We start from the raw sequence: 18,536 nt of genomic DNA, 5'->3' as shown, positions 1-18,536 counted from the left end.
AATCCATTTTTCATCACCAGTAACAATTCGATGCAAAATTGATTTTCTTTCATGTCTTTGAAGCAAAATTTGACAAATGTTTTTCGTTTTTCCATCTGTCTTTCATTCAATTCATGTGGCACCCATTTTCCACACTTTTGTATCTTCCCCATAGCTTTCAAACGGTCAGAAATTGTTTGTTGTGCAACATTTAGCATTGCTGCCATTTGCTTCTGACTCAAAGTATCATCTCCATCCAATACTGCTAGGAATTCGGCGTCTACGAATTTTTTTGGTGGTCTTCCATGTTCTTCATTTCCTACATCAGAATCATTATTTCCGAACCATTGAAACCATGTTTTGCCTGTTGCTTCTGATAGAGCATGATCACCATATGCCTCGACAAGCATTCGATGCAACTCTGCAGCACCTCCCCCCCCCCCCCACCCCCCCCCCACCCCCTTCCAAATGAAAACAAAAAATTAATGCTTTCCGCAAATCATCACTTTCTGGTGCATAATTCGACATTGTTAACATGATGAAAACATATGATGATGTTTGTTCCATGACTTGATGTATACCAAACATCTTTGACAGATGTCATACTAACCAAACAATAACAAATTAAGGCTCGTTCACAACAAATGTTCCCTATCAACACATTTGTATCTTAACGCTCATTTCAAACCGGTACAACCAATTTGTGGGCTGCTCCCCCCCCCCCCCCCCCCCCCTCTCTCTCTCTCTCTCTCTCTCTCTCTCTCTCTCTCTCTCTCTCTCACACACACACACACACACACACACACACACACCATCCATATATTCATGTTTCCTGGAACACAATTTTATTGTGAAATGTATTGCTTCTTTACTCCCATGTGCCCTTGTAGATGAATTTCCTCTTGAGAGAGGAAGGGGATTGTGTTCCCTCACAGTGTGTTGATAACCAGTTGCTTACACTGCTGTGTCTCCCCATGTTGGTATTTTAAACATTTTGTGGCAGTGAGCTCAGCAGCTGTGTATGCAAATATATAAAATGTAATAGTCAGCCAACTGGTTTCACATTTTTTTTTTTAAATACATTAACCAGGTTTTGATAGTTCCAAGACTATCTTCATCACAATGGTAAAAGTTACTTAGAAATATATATACATAAAACAGACACATATGTGAAAATTCACAACCAAAAGCAGAAAACTGTACTTACATAAAAACTTTAAAATGTCAGCAACAGTACTCTCTTAGAAATGACATGTTTGTGTACCATGAGTCAAGAATAAAAATCATAATAAAAAAAGACAGACAAACTGCAGCTAATACTGGCACATGCACGAGAGGCATCCGACTAAATGGCCTATAAGCCGGCATTGCCATTGCAAATAGCTTTATCCACCCATAATTCTCTAAAAAATAATCTTATTCACAATTTGGATTCAACACAGTCTCATTTGCAGAAGTCAGGAGTTTATAAAATTATCTGTGATTCTTGTCCGACCTATTACATAGGACAAACTGGGTGAGGTATATCTGTAAGATTGAGAGAACATCATGTAGGAAAAAAAGGATACTAATATTCATAATTCATCCTTTGTTGACCACTTGTTAATCACGGGCCATAAACCCAAAGAAGTGCAAAATGTCAGTACCCTACACTCCGAGAAAAAAGTCTCAGGCTCGATATCCTTCAAGAATTGCTAATTTTCAAACACCTCTTGCTTCAAGATTGTTTTATTCTTAATGAACAATTACAGTTGTGTAATAAAAACTTCTTTCAAGGATTAGAGCCATTACTTAAATTGCCTAATTTTCGACTTTTTCCTCACAGTAGCATTGGGAATGTCAGTTTTCCTTATCCAACTGTCATTGTCAGTTTTTTTTACTTCATTATAAAGTACCTGTAAAAAGTCTGTGTCTTCTGACTGCATTGCAGCCACATATCAAACAGCTGAGTGCCGACTAGCAAAATAGCATCTTTGACAAGACATATTTTATCAGATGGTCACATACGTATTCTTCAAATAAGGGAAAGGCAGCCACTCACGTATGGCAGATTGACGTGTGGAGCACAGAAACATGACAGAAAACATATTAGTGTGAATGCGTTTTTCTGTCACATGTTTCTGTTCCCCAGTCATTGATCATCTATAGGTGAGTGACAGTCTTCTTCTTATATTACGTATTGCTCCATCCAAGAATTTCCATTATTGTTTCACATTCTAAATTTTGTTCTAAATGGCATCCAGTAGCAAGCATTTGACAGTGTCATACACGTGCAGTGTTTTTTGTTATGTTTTGTGTGCTGTTAGATACATTTTGACCCTTCCTTACATGTGTTGATGGATCTATCACTACTAAATGATTCATTGGAATATGTGATGCAAACAGAGTTTGTACAACAGGAAAATGCTTTACACCATCCTACTTGGTTCTCCAATAAATCTTTCACAACCAGTAGTTGCTACTGCTTCTGTATCTCTACCTTAATCTAATATGTCATGGACTGAATATCTATGTAACTGGTTAACCATAGTTCAGTTTACCAGGTACCACAGTACATTGTCGTCATCCAAAACAAGTGTTTTACATATGCCCTACTAACACGCATTCATTCTTCATTTTCCCAGTTTAAGGATCTGAAAGCTTCCTTAAGGGTAGCTGAGAGTGGTTAACACATGGAAATTCCTTGTTGCCTGAGTCCTCTTTCAATTCTGAATTTTCCATTATGCTGATGAAGTCCAGTGAAACCTACAGTATATTCTACAATGTACCAACACAAATTGAAATATTGCCTTGTTTTTCTAGGGCTGTTAGTGCATGTTTTGCTTTAACTGAATCAAAGACTTCCACAAAATCATAATCTTAAATGGAATGTTTATTCATCCTCATTGCTCCAGTCTGTGATTTTGTTCACGACTTGCATATAGTCCGCTGTACAATATCGATGTTCGTTTGCTTGATTAAAGTACAGTGGTACAATGGAGTTTTTTGTGGTTATATGGAAATAATATTTATGAATATGTGGTGCATTATGGAGAGGATTTCATTTATTGCGAAGTAGAATAATTTTAGTATTGTTCCAGTTTTAGAAAATTGTCTGCCTTTCATTTCTTCAAATCTCAACCGGCTCTTGATACATTATCTGAAATTTATTTCAAAGTGTCATAATTTTTCTTTATAATTATCTGTGCTTGTAAGTTATCTGTTGAACTGTACAAATATTTAAATAAATATTTGTATTCTTTCACAATTTACCACCTAACTTAATAACTTAGATACCTTCCCCCAAACAAGTTTCTGTTTTATTTTCTTAATGCTCTTACTGTTTTCAATCATTTCTATTAACGGATGTTCATTGTACATCCTCACATCAGCTTGAAGGCATTTCTCAATAGTAATGTTTAATTTAGCGTACTTATCACGTTCTGTATAATTTGCTTAAAGGTCCTGACCTCCTCTTTTAATAGCTGCTTTGTTCTGTTTGAGATTTTCTTTCCTTTATCCTTCGTTGTACATACAGCATAAAATGCTGTTTCTTCTTTTTAAGTCCCTATATTGTGCATTTCCTGAGTAGTAGTACCATTGATTAAAGTGTGTTTCAGATTTTCTGCTAGATACATTTCTGGTTTTATGTTTTTTTTATCTGTAACTTACTAGTCTGTGATCACTTGAAACTCTAAAGCGGGTGAGGGTTTGCCAAATTGTGTTCAATTTCTTTTATATTTGATTAGATATAGTCAAATTTATGTTTAAATAACAATGAAAATAACCAGGTATTGATAATATAATCGGATAGATAAAAAAATCTACTCATCAAGTGGCACCAGGAGAATACACGCACAAAAGGCTTTAACTTTCATAATCTTTCAGAGCCAGTGGCTCCTCCTCCCAGCAGTAGAGTTGAAGGTGAAGGAAGACGAGTGAAGGAAAAGGACTGGACAGGTTTAGGGAAAGGGGTACATTTCTTAAATGTACCCCTTCAACTCTTCTGTCTGGAGGAGGAGCCACTGGCTCAGAAAGCTTGTAAAAGTTAAATCCTTTTGTGTGTGTGTTCCCCTGCCACTGCTAGGTGAACAAATTTATGTTTAGTTTCATTTGATACTTGTCAAGTTTGTTTTTCTGTTTGTGTCTTGTTTAGGTAAAGTTGTTCTTGTCAAATTCTACTGATGAATTACCATCATTTCTGGTCTCATACCCAAAGTTTCGTACTGTAGAACTGTTCATCAGTTTTTGTCATACTTTTGCGTGACATGGCAGTCGGGAATGCAACAGTCCTGCCCAAGGTACACTAGCCTGCCTTGGCAAGAAGAATTGAATAAAACATGTTAACAGTGCTAAATAATGACAGATTTATGCTCACAGCAGTCAATCCAGACCTGTAGTATAGCTAAGATTCACTGGTCATCACTGCCTCTTCACATGTTGGTAACATGACAGTGGAGTTCTCAGTTCTTATTATCATTTAGCAGTCAATCAGTTTTTTATGCGACTCATTGGGTTTCAGTCACTGACTCATTGCACTGTCTTCGGTGTGGATTGGTGACCAGCCTAGCCATATTTTGCTCCAAATAAAGCTGTTTATCAAGATCAACAGAAGTGTGCCAGGAAAGTGTTATACGATCACTGTTGTTCTCTGTGGACATAAATGATGTGGCAGATGGGGTGGGCAGCAATCTGAGGTTGTTTGCTTACAATGCTGTGGTGTATGGTAAGATGTTGAAGTTGAGTGACTCTAGAAAGATTATGACTTAAACAAAATTTCCTGTTGGTGTGATGAATGGCAGATAGCCCTAAATGTGGAAAAATGTAAGTTGATGCAGATGAGTAGGGAGATCAAACTGTAATGTTCATTTACAGTATTACTTGTGACCTGCTTGACACAATCACATCATTTAAATATCTGGCCGTAATGTTGCAAAGTAATATGAAATGGAACGAGCATGTGAGAACCGTGATAGGGAAAATGAATGGTCGACTTTGGTTATATTGGGAGAATTTTAGGAAAGAGTGGTTCTCCTGTAAAGGAGACTGCATATAGGGTGCTTGTGTGACCTGTTCTCGAGTACAGCACAAGTGTTTGGGATCCGTACTGGTCAGATTGAAGGAAGACATCCAAGCAATTCAGAGGCATGCTGCTAGATTTGTTACCAGTAGGTTCAAACAACACGTAATTGTTCAAGAGATGCTTCAGGAACTCAAATGGGAATCCCTGGATGGAAGGCGACATTCTTTTCAAGAAACACTATTGAGAAAATTTAGAGAACCGGCAATTGAAGCTGATTACCGAATGATTCTTCTGCTGCCAAAATACATTGCGCGTAAGGACTACAAAGATAAGATACAAGGAATTAGGGCTCACACGGGAGCATATAGACAGTCGTTTTTCCCTTGCTTTATTTGCATGTGGAACAGGAAAGAAAATGACTAGCAGTGGTACAGCATACCCTCTGCCATGCACTGTACGGTGGCTTGTGGAGCATCTATGTAGATGTACACAGTGCAGTCATCTGGAATTGGAAATTGGCATCTACTCTTCGTAGGTTTCTTAAATCCTCTCTGAGATGTAATTAAGAGCTCTACTTCTTAAAGATCCTTCAAATAAAGAAACCAACTTTGTGATGATTTTGTTACATATTAGCGTACCAACCTGGTGAACATTCAGTGTTGTTTGAGCACCTTGATCAGTTCAGCTGAATTAATTTTGTTGTATAAAACTTTGGTCTAGGATTATTCTAAAGATTTTTTTCTCTCTATCTTTTTTACGGCACTAAGCAGTTATTTGGACAAACTTGTAACTTTTACATGCATTTTACATTTGTTCTCTGTTTTTATTTCATCCATGAATTATGTTAAACATGCTGTTACACAGAGAAGAATTGTCACATATGAGAAACTTTCAAATAACATCTGCAATACATTAAAACCGTGTAGGCCTTCTTTCTCATAGAAATAAGTTGTAATTTTGTACAGCAGGAAAGACAGATCTATTAATGTGAATTCCTTCCATCTCTCATCTCTCTTATTTCCAACTATGGTTTAAAAAAAAAACAAAAAAACACATGGTTTTCTAGCCAGAAGTATGTGACACGAATTTTTTATTCATTTTCTTGTTATTGTTTCATGAATTAGTCTCATAAATATAAAATCCAGTAAGTTCTTTATTTTTCATTTCATTTGTCTTATTGTGTTTTCTGGTGTTGTTGCAGGACTCGAGCATTGCTGCCAGCTGCAACACAATCCACCATAAACTGGCCGGCACTGTGTTTGATCTAGAGTTTGACGATGAGAGTGGCCCGACAGAGGGTGTGGAAAACCTCCGTGACATGCGTGAGAGGCGCCGCTCGTCAGACCATGCTCCTAGTTCGTGTACTACAGGTAGTGGAGTATCACACCATGAACGGACTACACCTGCACTTACACCTACACCTGCAGCACCTCCGCCCCCACCACCAGACCGCAATGTGGTTGCTCCTTTGTTGCCTGGACCTGTAGATATGCGTACCTACAGCTCTTCATACGAAGATCGGTCAACTTTCCGTGACAATCTCTTGGGTGCCTTTGCGTCAGAACCATCTACAGCTGTACCTCATGTGGCAGCCGATTTTGATGAAGAAGTTGAGAACGCATCATTTCATTCAGCACTGTCTGCAAGCCGTACGCCTGCTCCAACACCAAGGCCTTCTGCTGGTACAGTTGCCACTACTGAATCAGGGAGCACTGGAGATACAACTGTGGGTGGTGGCAGTGATACTTCCAGACCATCTGCGCTCTCTGATTCACGTAATCAGCTGAAGGTCAAGATCAAGGTGAGCAAATTCTTCCTCAGAAGGCCTTACATGTCAGCACAAGCATTTATGTTCCTTTCTAGTAATTTTTTTTTCCCAATATTTGGAAATCTTCCCTTTGTGGTGGAAAATGTCATTTGATTCCAAAAAAAAAGATAAATGCCATTGAAAATGGTTTCTACTTAAAATACATGTTACATTTCTAAGGACTATATTGATAATTTATATGACTCCTATCCAAGTGTACTTCAGCTATACAAGGGGAACACAGACTGCACTGACAAAATTTCTAAGGTTGTGAAGAGATATTTTTTGAATATTTTGGTCTCCAATGTAATAAGGTAATTATGATTTATTAGTTTATTTTTGTGTAAAAGCCCTCATGCAGTCTCCTCTACCGAGCCAGGTGGTGCAGTGGTTAGCACACTGAACTCACATTCGGGAGGACAGTGGTTCAAACCCGTGTCCGGTCATTCTGATTTAGGTTTTCCATGTTTACCTAAATCGCTTCAGGCAAATGCCGGGATGGTTCCTTTGAAATGGCATGGCCAACTTCTTTCCCCAACCTTCCATAATTTGATGGGACCGACAACCTCACTGTTTGGTCCTCTCCTCCAAATTAACCAACCAACCGATCAAGTAGTCTCCTCTCATCCCTACCCCAAACAGAATTTGCCAGCATCCCCATATTTCTCATGTTACTAGAAGACTGGTTTGATGCAGCTCCCCATACTACTCTAGCCTGTGCAAGCCCTCTTCATCTCCATATAGCTACTGCAACCTACGTCCTTCTGAATCTGCTTACTGTATTCATCTCTTGTTTTTCCTCTATGATTTTTACCTCTCACGCTTCCCTCCAGTACTAAATTGGTGATCTTTTGATGTCTCTGAATGTGTCGTATCAATTGATCTCTTCTTTTAGTCAATCTGTGCCACGAATTTCTTGTTTTCCCAATTCTGTTCGGTACCTCCTCATTAGTTACATGATCTGCCCATCTAATCTTCAGCATTCTTCTGTAGCACCACATTTCTAAATCTTCTGCTCTTTTCTTGTCTGAACTGTTCATCATCCATGTTTTACTTCCATTCATGGGTACATCCCAGACACTTTCCACATTCGTGTTTGATATATCTTGCAGGGTAAAATACATTAAAAAAGACCATGCTGCAAGATTAGTTCTTCATATTTATTTTAGTTGTTTCAGAGATTACAAATTATACAATAAAGAAGGCAGAAAGTATAATTAACCTAAAAAAAAAAAAAAGGTTGGGTGAGCTCTTGAACAGCTTAAGCTGTGTTCTTAGGATCCTTCATAACCACATCCTTGGAAAAGAAAAAGAGCAAAAAAAATTTTGATGGCCAATATTATTCCTAAAAGGTAACCTTTTCTTGTGGCTGTACTGTATGTATATTAATTTAAACCATTAACTTTTCATATTTGTGTGTTCACACTATTTAGCAGAGATGTTGGTATTAACTGATTACATCACTTGTCTTATGCTTTGAACATCTGCTTTCATTGGGTAATGAGATCACTTAACATGAGCTATGATGGGCTGACAAAAGCTCCCTGTGCAGTTCAGTCTCAAGTTCAGTGCTTCGAAAGCTGCTGTGCTGTGTGGAATTTGTATTTATTCTTTTGTAATACAAAAACACATTTGTGAATGTTTTTTTTAAAATCATGTACGAGGTGTGTTCAAAAAGTAAGGTGACTTTAAATTTGTATGAAAAAATATTTATTTATTCATCAGTATTCATGGTGTCCCCTTCAAAGTAATCCCCTCAGATACAATACACTTGTGCAAATGCTTCTTCCAATTCTTGAAGCACTTCTCATAAGCACTTTTTGTTACAACATTGAGTACTTTCAATGATGTAGTTTTTATTTCCTCAGTCAATGAAAATCGTTGTCATTTCATAGTCTCTTCAGTTTTGGGAACACGAAAAAGTCACAGGGGGCCAAATCCGGCAAATATGGTGGCTGAGGCATGATTGTCATGTTGGTTTTGGCCAAAAAATCTCCAACAAGCAATGATGAATGAGCAGGTGTATTGTCGTGATGCAAAAGCCATGAATTGTTTTTCCACAATTCCGGACATTTTTTGCGTATTGCTTCTTGCAAATGGCGCATAATGTCAAGGTGATACTCCTTATTGACCATATGACCTTGAGGCAAAAATTCATGATGCACTACGCCACAGTAATTGAAAAGAACAGTGAGCAAAACTGCGACTTTTGATCGAACTTGACATAATTTTTTCAGTCTTAGCTCTCCGTGATACTTCCATTGGGATGATTGGGCTTTGGTTTCGGCGTCATAACCATAAACACATGTTTCATCATCAGTTATGACCCTTTTGAGCAAAGCAGGATCATCATTGACATCATTCAAGGGCTCCTGAGTGATCCTCATATGCCACTTCTTCTGAGCTAAATTGAGAAGTTTTGGAATAAACTTCGTTGACACACATCTCATGCCCAAAATATCTGAAAAAATTGCATGTCATGAGCCAACTGATATGCTAACATCCTCAGCAACTTCTCTTGCAGTAATTTAACGATTTTCCAAAGCAATTTTCATGTGCTGGGGCGTCCAGAACGAGATTTGTCATTGGCATCTCCTCAGCCATCTTGAAATATTTTGTACCACTTGTAAACTTTTCTTTTACTTAGAGCAGACTCACTTTTTGCCACTGTCAACGTTTCAAGTGTTTTAGAGTACTTGATTCCCATTTTTCGCACAAAGTTTGATGCAAATTCTTTGTCCCATTTTCTTATAATCATCGAAAATTGACGAGCACACTAGAACACATCTAACCGTTCTATCTGTCAAAAACAAACGAAGTATGCTGTACACTTGAAACTGTTGACATATGTTCAGGGCATGTGTGTCAACATAACAAAAAAAAAAAAAGTTCGATAATCGAATGTACGTTGCCCGCACAGTTTGAAGAGTTACCTTACTTTTTGAACAGCCCTCGTATCTGTCTTCCATTAGGTCATCATATTGGTTATTTCTTATGTATTGGAAACCAGCAAAGACCATCCTTGTTCTGTCCACCATCCATTCACGTAGCTATGTATTCTGCCCAATTCTATTTCATTTTCCATATAAAATCTGTATATCATTGCTTTAAGTCAAAACTAGTAATACACACTGACTGACTGCACACTTAGTCTTCAAAACTAGTTAGTTACCGAAAGTCCACCTGTATCCTTTTCTTTATTTCTTTTGTTGTGCATCCAATCATGACTTCAACTGCCCTAAATTGAAAAACCGAATATTGTAGTTATACTTAGTGATGTTCTGTGAAATTATATTTATTTGTTCATGAACTAGTTTTTGGCTTCATAGGCTATTTCCAAGTGACATCTGTGTATCAAAAACACAGATAAGGTTACATGTGACTTGTACAGATATTATTTATACAAAAGATACAAAATATGACATAGATTGTTTGCTTAAGGAAGTATGCTATTTTTTTACATTGTGCAGAAATAATTACATTAACTAAACTTTGCCATGGCCATCGGAGTTTGTGTTTGGGTGTCGTTGTGGGTATGTTTGCGAATGTGCGTACTATTGTACTATTGATGGAAAAAGAACAAGTGTTTAAAAGCTAGTGTGAATGCTTCCCCCCACCCCCCACCCTCCACCCCCCACCCCCCTTGCACAAATCTATCCACTATAAATGAGAAGTGCCTTTTCCTTTTTTTCCGTGTTGCTTCACCAGAAAATTTTTGTTATTGTTACAGAAAAAACAAAAGTTTTATGTATGGAGATACATTTAACAACTGGTGAAAAATGGAGTTGAGTTTGCAATTTTAATATGGCATTTCCGACTAAAACTCAATTTAACAGAGGGGAACAAAGTAATTGAGTATGATCGTTTAATACTTAGCTGTCATGTGTTTGTTGACTCCTAATAGGATAATCTTTCTGCTTTTCTTAACAGTCACATTATACATATATGAGTGGGTATCTGTTAAAAGATGATCATCAAAGATTTAATCTTTCTTTGTTAATCTCCAGCTTCTTTTGTGTTAACCTAATTGACATAGCTCTTCCTTACTGACAAACACATACTTTTATAAAGTGATTGCATATGGTTTTACACACACACCATTGTGTCGAGGGCTGCAGTTTGTCTTTACTTTTGAATGCTGCTGTCGTAATAAAATGCAGATATTTAGTTGCAAGACATTAACTTTTTTGTGAGGTTATTTGAAATTTTGCCTGCAGTGGGATGATGCACCAGTTTTGTTACTACTAACTGGTTTCTGTTGGCCAAGCAGAGAAGTGGTGCAATTTTACACATTTTTCATAGTATTTTATCAATCACAACTGTAAAATTTCAGATAGTATGGACTAAAAGTGAATCCATGTAGTTAGCCTATCAGACTGATTATAATATTTGTTCTGCAACTGAAAATCTTATTTGCACACATTTGAGTAGCAATGTCTATGTCATGTAATACTGCTGGATTTGCTTTGGATTTATGCAAAAGATCCTCTAATATATTTGTAGACTCATCAGTAGGAATGTTTTTAAAAAAGCTTGTGATGTTAAACAATACTAGTTCAGAATTGAATGGCATTTGCATATCTTTAATATCAGTACAAGACCTATGGAATTTGTGCTCCTTATTACTTATTAACAATACCAAACTTAAATTCAAAATAGTTTCCATTTCAATGATATAATCTCGCTCTCTCACTAGCAGCAGAACTAGAATACACCAAATTTGGGTCTAATTTTTTTAAAGTCTGTGTAAAATTTGTAAAAAATGTAGACCCCAAGCTTGGTATCTGAGCTACTCAAATATGTGTAAAACAGATTTCCTGTTTCAGAACTTGTTTTAGAATCAGTCTGAGGGCCTAGCAGTGATCTTTTCGCATAGTCCCACACCATCTGAAATTTTCATGGACAAATTTGAACAAGTTTTCTCACTGAAATAACCACAGAATATCAAAATCAAATACTGGTTCAGATATGTGGATGATGTGCTGTATTTGTGGACAGATAGCACTTGATTATTAGATATATTGCAACATAATTTACTCCCAACATAAGAAAATCCAGTTCACGATGGAGCTGGGACAATCCTCCTTAAATTTCTAGGATCCCAATATAGACATTAGCCCAAAGAGACACGTACTTATTATTTGCAGACCAAACATAACTACAAACACAGTAGTGCCACACAGCCATAAACAAGTGGCTTTCCATTTTATGGTACAATCCCTCGTATCTGTTCAGTAATCTGAATCTGCTTTTGAAGCAGTACTTTTTTTGAGTCAACACTCTTCTGGCTGGTTTGATGCAGCCCACCATGAAGTTCTCTGCTGTGGCAGTCTTTTCATCTCAGTGTAGCCTTTGCAACCTATATCCTCAATTATTTGCTGGTTTTATCTCAATATCTGTCTTCTTCTACAGTTTTTACCCTCTACAACTCCCTCCAGTACCATGGAAGTTATTCCCTATTCCCTGATATCTTAAAAGATATCCTATCATCCTGTCCCTTCCTCCTGTCAGTGTTTTCCATATATTTCTTTCCTCGCCAATTCTGCAGAGAACTTACTCATTTCTTGCCTTATTAGTCCAACTAATTTCCAACATCCTTCTGTAGCACCACATCTCAAATGCTTGCATTCTATCCTGTTCGTGTTTTTCCACAGTCTACGTCCCACTGCCATACAAGGCTGTGCTCCAAAGGTACACTCTCAGAAATTTCTTCCCAAAATTAAACTTTTTATGTTCTCCATTCTCCATCTGTCATGGGTTATTTTGCTGCACACATAGCAAAATTCTCTAACTTCATCTACTTCATGACCACCAATTATGATGTTAAGTTTGTCGCTGTTCTCATTTCTGTTGCTTCTCATTATTTTCGTCTTTCCTTGATTTACTCTCAATCCATATTCTGTACTTGTTAGACTTTTTATTCCATAATTCTTCTTCATTTTCACTGTGGATAGCAATGTCACAAGTGTATCTCAACATTAATATCCTTTCACCTTGAATTCTAATCCCACTCTCGAACCTTTGTTTTATTTCTGCCATTGCTTTTTCGACATATGGATTGACCAGCAGGGGTGAAAGACTACATCCCTGTATTACATTTTTTTTTAAATTCAAGACTACCCCGTATCATATTCTTTTCAATTTGTGTACTGCCTTCTTGGTCTTCCACTCTAATTGTTCCCTCTTGCTTGTTGTACATTTTTTATATTACCTGTCTTTCCCTATAGCTTATTCCTATTTTTCTCAGTGTTTCAAACATCTTGCACCATTTTACATTATGAGACACTTTTCCTAGGTCAACAAATCCTGTGAGTATCTTGATGTTTCTTCAGTCTTGCTTCACTCATCAACTGCAGTATCAGAACTGTCTCTCTGGTGCATTTACCTTTCCTAAACCTAAACTGATCATCATCTAACATCCTCAACTTTTCTTTCCAATCTTCTGTATATTATTCTTGTCAGTAACATGAATGCAGGCGCTGTTAAGCTAATTGTGTGGTAATCTCTCACTTGCTGGCTCATGCTATCTTCAGAATTGTGTGAATGGTATTTTTCCGAAAGTCTGATGCTGTTTATCTTGAAGTTTTCCCGGCGTATCGATTGGTCCATCGTATTTCGGGCTTGCAGCCGGATCACGTTGACATCTTGGCACGATATTTCGGCTAACAAACATGCAGCAATCTTCGGGTGAGTACGAGACTGAAGATTACTGGTGCGCGTCGTTCTATATATACCGAAAATTGGCGCGGCGGCGCCTGCGCAGTGGAGAAGGCTAATACCGCGCCCCCTATCTAATTTGGCGCGCTCTGCAGCAGAAGCAGGCCGCGCATGCGTAGTGGTGTACCTACATTTGCGCTATCTGTCGTAAAGTGCCTTCGCGCAGCTGATGCGCGGTAGTCGAAAGTATAAAATCAATTTTTGTCAACCGTCGCACTAGATGCAGACCCGTGTCTCTGTGAAGCGATTAAAGAAATTACAGGATCCCATGCTTTATCCATCTGAAAGCTCGATTAATAAGATCTTTTGCCAATCATATCTCCACGGACTCCTTGATAATGGATTCCCAAAAAGATCTAGTTGTCGCAAAAATTTTTGTTACACAATAATCCATGGAGTGTCCCGTCGAAATACAGTGTTCTGCTATGGCTGATTTGTTGGGCTGTAGTAGACGTGTGTGGCGCTCATGCTCCACGCATCTTTCCCGTACTGTGCGAGTAGTTTGGCCAATGTAGGATTTGCCACATTGACAAGGGATCTTATAAATACCCGCCTTCCTCAGACCCAGATTGTCCTTCACAGAGCCAAGCAAAGCCGATATTTTCGTAGGTGGTCGGAAGATCTTTTTAACACAATGCTTCTTTAAAATCCTTCCTATTTTAGAGGAGAGGTTACCCACATACGGAAGAAACGCCCTGGACCTGACCACCTCTTTGTCTTCTTCTTCTTGTTTCTCTTTACATTTCTTCTTTGTTACAGCTGTGCGGATTTGGCGTGTAGAATATCCATTCTCCCTGAAGACGGATTGCAAATGTTCTAATTCTTTAGGAAGGCTGTCCTTATCAGATACCACATGTGCCCGGTGCACCAGAGTACGCAGGCAAACCCATGGTTTGTGCAGGGTGGTGGGAGCTTGTCGCCACCAAATACAGATCTGTGTGTGTGGGCTTCCGGTAGATGGAGTGCCCCAAAGATCCATCGGTTCTACGATTGACAAGGACATCCAGAAGCGGCAGACATCTATCTTTTTCGACCTCCACGGTAAACTGAATATTCTTGTGAATGGAATTCAGATGTTTTAAGAATCCTGCCAGTTTTTCTTCTCCATGGGGCCAAACTACAAATGTGTCACCCACATAACGCCAGAAGACTTTCGGTTTAAATTCAGCCGACTCGAGTGCCTTCTCCTCAAAGTCCTCCATAAAAAGCTTTGCTACCAGAGGGGACAAAGGACTGCCCATGGCAACACCGTCAACTTGATCAAAATATTCATTATTGAATAAGAAATAAGTTGAGGACAGGTAATGATGAAATAAGGCTGTTATGTCGGCTTTGAACCTTCTGCTAATGAGTACCAGTGAATCCATCAGTGGAACCTTAGTAAATAAAAGAGATGACATCAAAACTCACTAATAAGTCAGAATTGTGGAGTTGGAGCGACTTCAGTCTACTAACAAAATCGGCGGAATTACGAATGTGATGTGGACACTTGCCCACATAAGGTCTCAGTAACGAAGACAGATGTTGTGCTAAGTCATAGGTTGGCGCACCGATATTACTAACAATAGGGCGTAATGGTAGTCCCTCTTTATGAATTTTCGGAAGACCATAAAGCCTCGGTGGAACAGAGCTATGCGGTTTCAGTCTTTTAATGACTTCAGGTGGAAGCGTAGAAGAGTTTAACAAAACTGTCGTTTTTCTTTCTACTCTGCTCGTCGGATCCTTGTCGATCTTCCGATATGTGGATTCACCAAGGAGGCTATAAATCTTCTCGCTGTAGATGTTTCGTGGCAAAAGTACCGTCGCATTGCCCTTGTCCGCTCGGAGAACCACAGTGTGGGGATCTTCACGTAGTTTGCGAAGTGCAGCCCTTTCGCTAGAAGAAATGTTGTTCTTCAGAGGAGTCGCTTTCTTAAGTGCACGGCATGTTTCACGCCTGATTTCTTCAGCTGCATCGCTGGGAAGGGGTCTAACAGCTTCTTCAATAGCACTTATGAAATCCGCAAAAGGTGGAGTCTTAGGTGTAGGAGCGAAGTTAAGTCCTTTTCCGAGTACAGACAGCGTCGCATTGTCCAAAACTCTATCTGTGAAATTAACCACGGAGCGTCGAAAAGTGCCTTCTTGCGGCGATGCTGTCGATAGACGTGCAAACTTCGATGACTGCCTAGAAGATGACTTGTTGTGAGCCCAGTCCGCTTTGGCCCAAGTGACTCCATCAACCCACTCCCAGGTGAAAGAAGGAAGACTGGATGCTATTTCCAAATGAAGGTGATACAGTTGTCTTGAAATCAGATCCAGTTCACGGTGAGTGAAGCAAATCATCTCCTTTACTAGAGCCAGGCTAGCCTTCCGAGTTATATTCCTGGCGACGGCAGTCTTGATGAAATGTGTCACTTTGGCAAACTTAAGGATAAAGCCATTGTCCCGACACTTCAATAAAAAACACAGAGAGCTAAGTAATCTTGCTCGTTTGTTGCGTAACTTATCCAAACTCTGGACGTTTGCTACCATCTCCTCCCCGTAAAGGTGCCTGATATGTATCTTGAAGTTTTCCCGACATATTGATTGGTCCATCAAGATGTCAACGTGATCTGCCTGCAAGCCCGAAATATGATGGACCAATCAATACGCAGGGGAAACTTCAAGATCCCTTTACGGGTAGGAGATGTGAGACCTGAGTTTCTCCTGGCGTATACAACTTTCAAACAACTTATTTTACCTGCTGACAAGGGCAATGCCACCGTTGTTTTAAATAAACATGATTATGTACAAAAGATGCAACGTTTACTATCTGATTCAACGTATCGCAGAATCGATGCTGACCCCACGAAAAGTGTTGAGAGAAAGACCAACAGCCTCCTGAAGAAAAGTGGTTTGTCACAGGACACAATCAAGAGGCTTAACACCTATAGTGCGGTTCCCCCTAGGTTATATGGCCTTCCAAAGGTTCATAAGGAAGGGGTTCCTTTCCGTCCTATAGTGAGTAACATCGGCGCCCCGACATATTGTGTATCCAAGCATCTTGCTTCTCTGTTGAGTCCACAAGTAGGACGGTGTGAACATCATATCAGGAACTCAGCTGATTTTTTTACGTCGTTTGGAGGGACTGAGGCTGAATGACTCTGATATTTTAGTGAGTTTCGATGTGGTCTCTCTCTTCACTCGTGTTCCTCTGTCTGATTCATTGCGGTTAATTGAAGCCAGGTTTGGTGCTGATTTAACTAATCTCTTTAGGCATATGTTGACATTCACTTACTTTTTATTTAATGGCCAGTATTACGAGCAGACAGATGGAGTTGCGATGGGTAGTCCGTTGTCTCCTGTGATCGCAAATTTGTTTATGGAAGACTTCGAGGAACGTGCATTGGAGTCGGCGCCTTTAAAACCCGCCTGTTTCTATAGATACGTTGACGATACCTTCGTTGTTTGGCCTCACGGTAGGGAGAATTTGAATGTCTTTCTAGAACATCTGAACTCCTATCCACCCGAACATTCGTTTTACGATGGAGGTGGAAAAGGATGGTTGCCTTCCCTTTCTCGACGTGTTGGTTAGGAGGAAGGATGATGGATCATTGGGACATGCAGTCTACAGGAAACGTACTCACACCGACTTGTACTTACAAGCTAATAGTTGTCACCATCCGGCTCAGCGTGAAGGGGTACTTCGTACCTTGGTACACAGGGCACATATCGTTTCTGACGCTGTGACTTTGCCAGCTGAGCTGTCCCATCTTGAAGTTACATTTCGTCAAAATGGTTACAGTGATAGACAGATTGAACGTGCGTTGCGCTATCGACCAACTGTACATCAGGTGATTGATGATAATTCTGAGTCAACACCTAAGTCTACTTCCTTCTTGCCTTACGTAGGAAACACGTCCAATAAGATCGGTCGTATTTTACGGAAATACGATGTGAAATGTGTTTTCCGACCTCCATCTAAAATTAGAGCACTTTTGAGTTCCGTTAAGGATGATCTTGGACTGCGTAAGGCCGGTGTATATCGTGTCCCTTGTAGCTGCGGCATGGCATATATTGGTCAAACTATCAGGACCGTGGAGGACAGATGTACTGAGCATAAACGGCACACACGATTACAGCAGCCAAATAGATCTGCTATTGCCGAACATTGCTTGGATACTGGTCACCCCATGTTATATAATAACACCGAGATATTGGCATGCACGTCCAGCTATTGGGACAGTGTGATTCGGGAGGCAGTTGAGATTAAATTAGCGAGCAACCTTGTTAACAGGGATGGAGGTTTCTGTTTAAACTCTGTTTGGAATCCGGCTCTCTCCCTTGTCAAGAAACAGAGGGACAGACTCAATGCTACCTCACCTGCGAATTCATAGTCTCACTATCGATAGCTCTGACTTTGGCCATCTTTGGTGGCACTAGTGTTCAGTGTGTGTGTGTTATCTTTCCTGCTTGGGTCCGAGAACCGAGGTATTAAATTTGCATGTACGCCGCCTGTCCGTTGCAGTTTGCCTTGAAAATGGCGGGGTGTTCTCCCGCCGAAATATCGGCGGTCGCTGAAAGTGTTACCTGGCTGAATTCCCGGAAGTTATTTGAAGGGTAGGAGATGGTAGCACACGTCCAGAGTTTGGATAAGTTACGCAACAAACGAGCAAGATTACGTAGCTCTCTGTGTTTTTTATTGAAGTGTCGAGACAATGGGTTTATCCCTAAGTTTGCCAAAGTGACACATTTCATCAAGACCGCCGCCGCCAGGAATATAACTCGGAAGGCTAGCCTGGCTCTAGTAAAGGAGAGGATTTGCTTCACTCGCCGTGAACTGGATCTGATTTCAAGACAACTGTATCACCTTCATTTGGAAATAGCATCCAGTCTTCCTTCTTTCACCTGGGAGTGGGTTGATGGAGTCACTTGGGCCAAAGCGGACTGGGCTCACAACAAGTCATCTTCTAGGCAGTCATCGAAGTTTGCACGTCTATCGACAGCATCGCCGCAAGAAGGCACTTTTCGACGCTCCGTGGTTAATTTCACGGATAGAGTTTTGGACAATGC

The 18,536-nt window shown here is 39.6% G+C and overlaps 1 protein-coding gene across 1 annotated transcript in view; it reads left to right on the top strand.

Annotated features, from left to right (window-relative positions):
* LOC126482312 (PHD finger protein rhinoceros) overlaps positions 1–18,536 on the top strand; it is a 246,149-nt gene that overhangs the window by 196,131 nt on the left and 31,482 nt on the right. Inside the window, exon 18 of the mRNA XM_050106352.1 lies at positions 6,183–6,782. Coding sequence (XP_049962309.1) covers positions 6,183–6,782 — 600 coding nt within the window. The remainder of the gene's footprint in view (positions 1–6,182; positions 6,783–18,536) is intronic.

The sequence above is a fragment of the Schistocerca serialis genome, chromosome 5, assembly GCF_023864345.2.
Source record: "Schistocerca serialis cubense isolate TAMUIC-IGC-003099 chromosome 5, iqSchSeri2.2, whole genome shotgun sequence".
NCBI classification, from domain to species: Eukaryota; Metazoa; Arthropoda; class Insecta; order Orthoptera; family Acrididae; genus Schistocerca; species Schistocerca serialis.
Note: the sequence above shows the minus strand (reverse complement) of the source record. Positions and strands in the feature narration are given on the sequence as shown.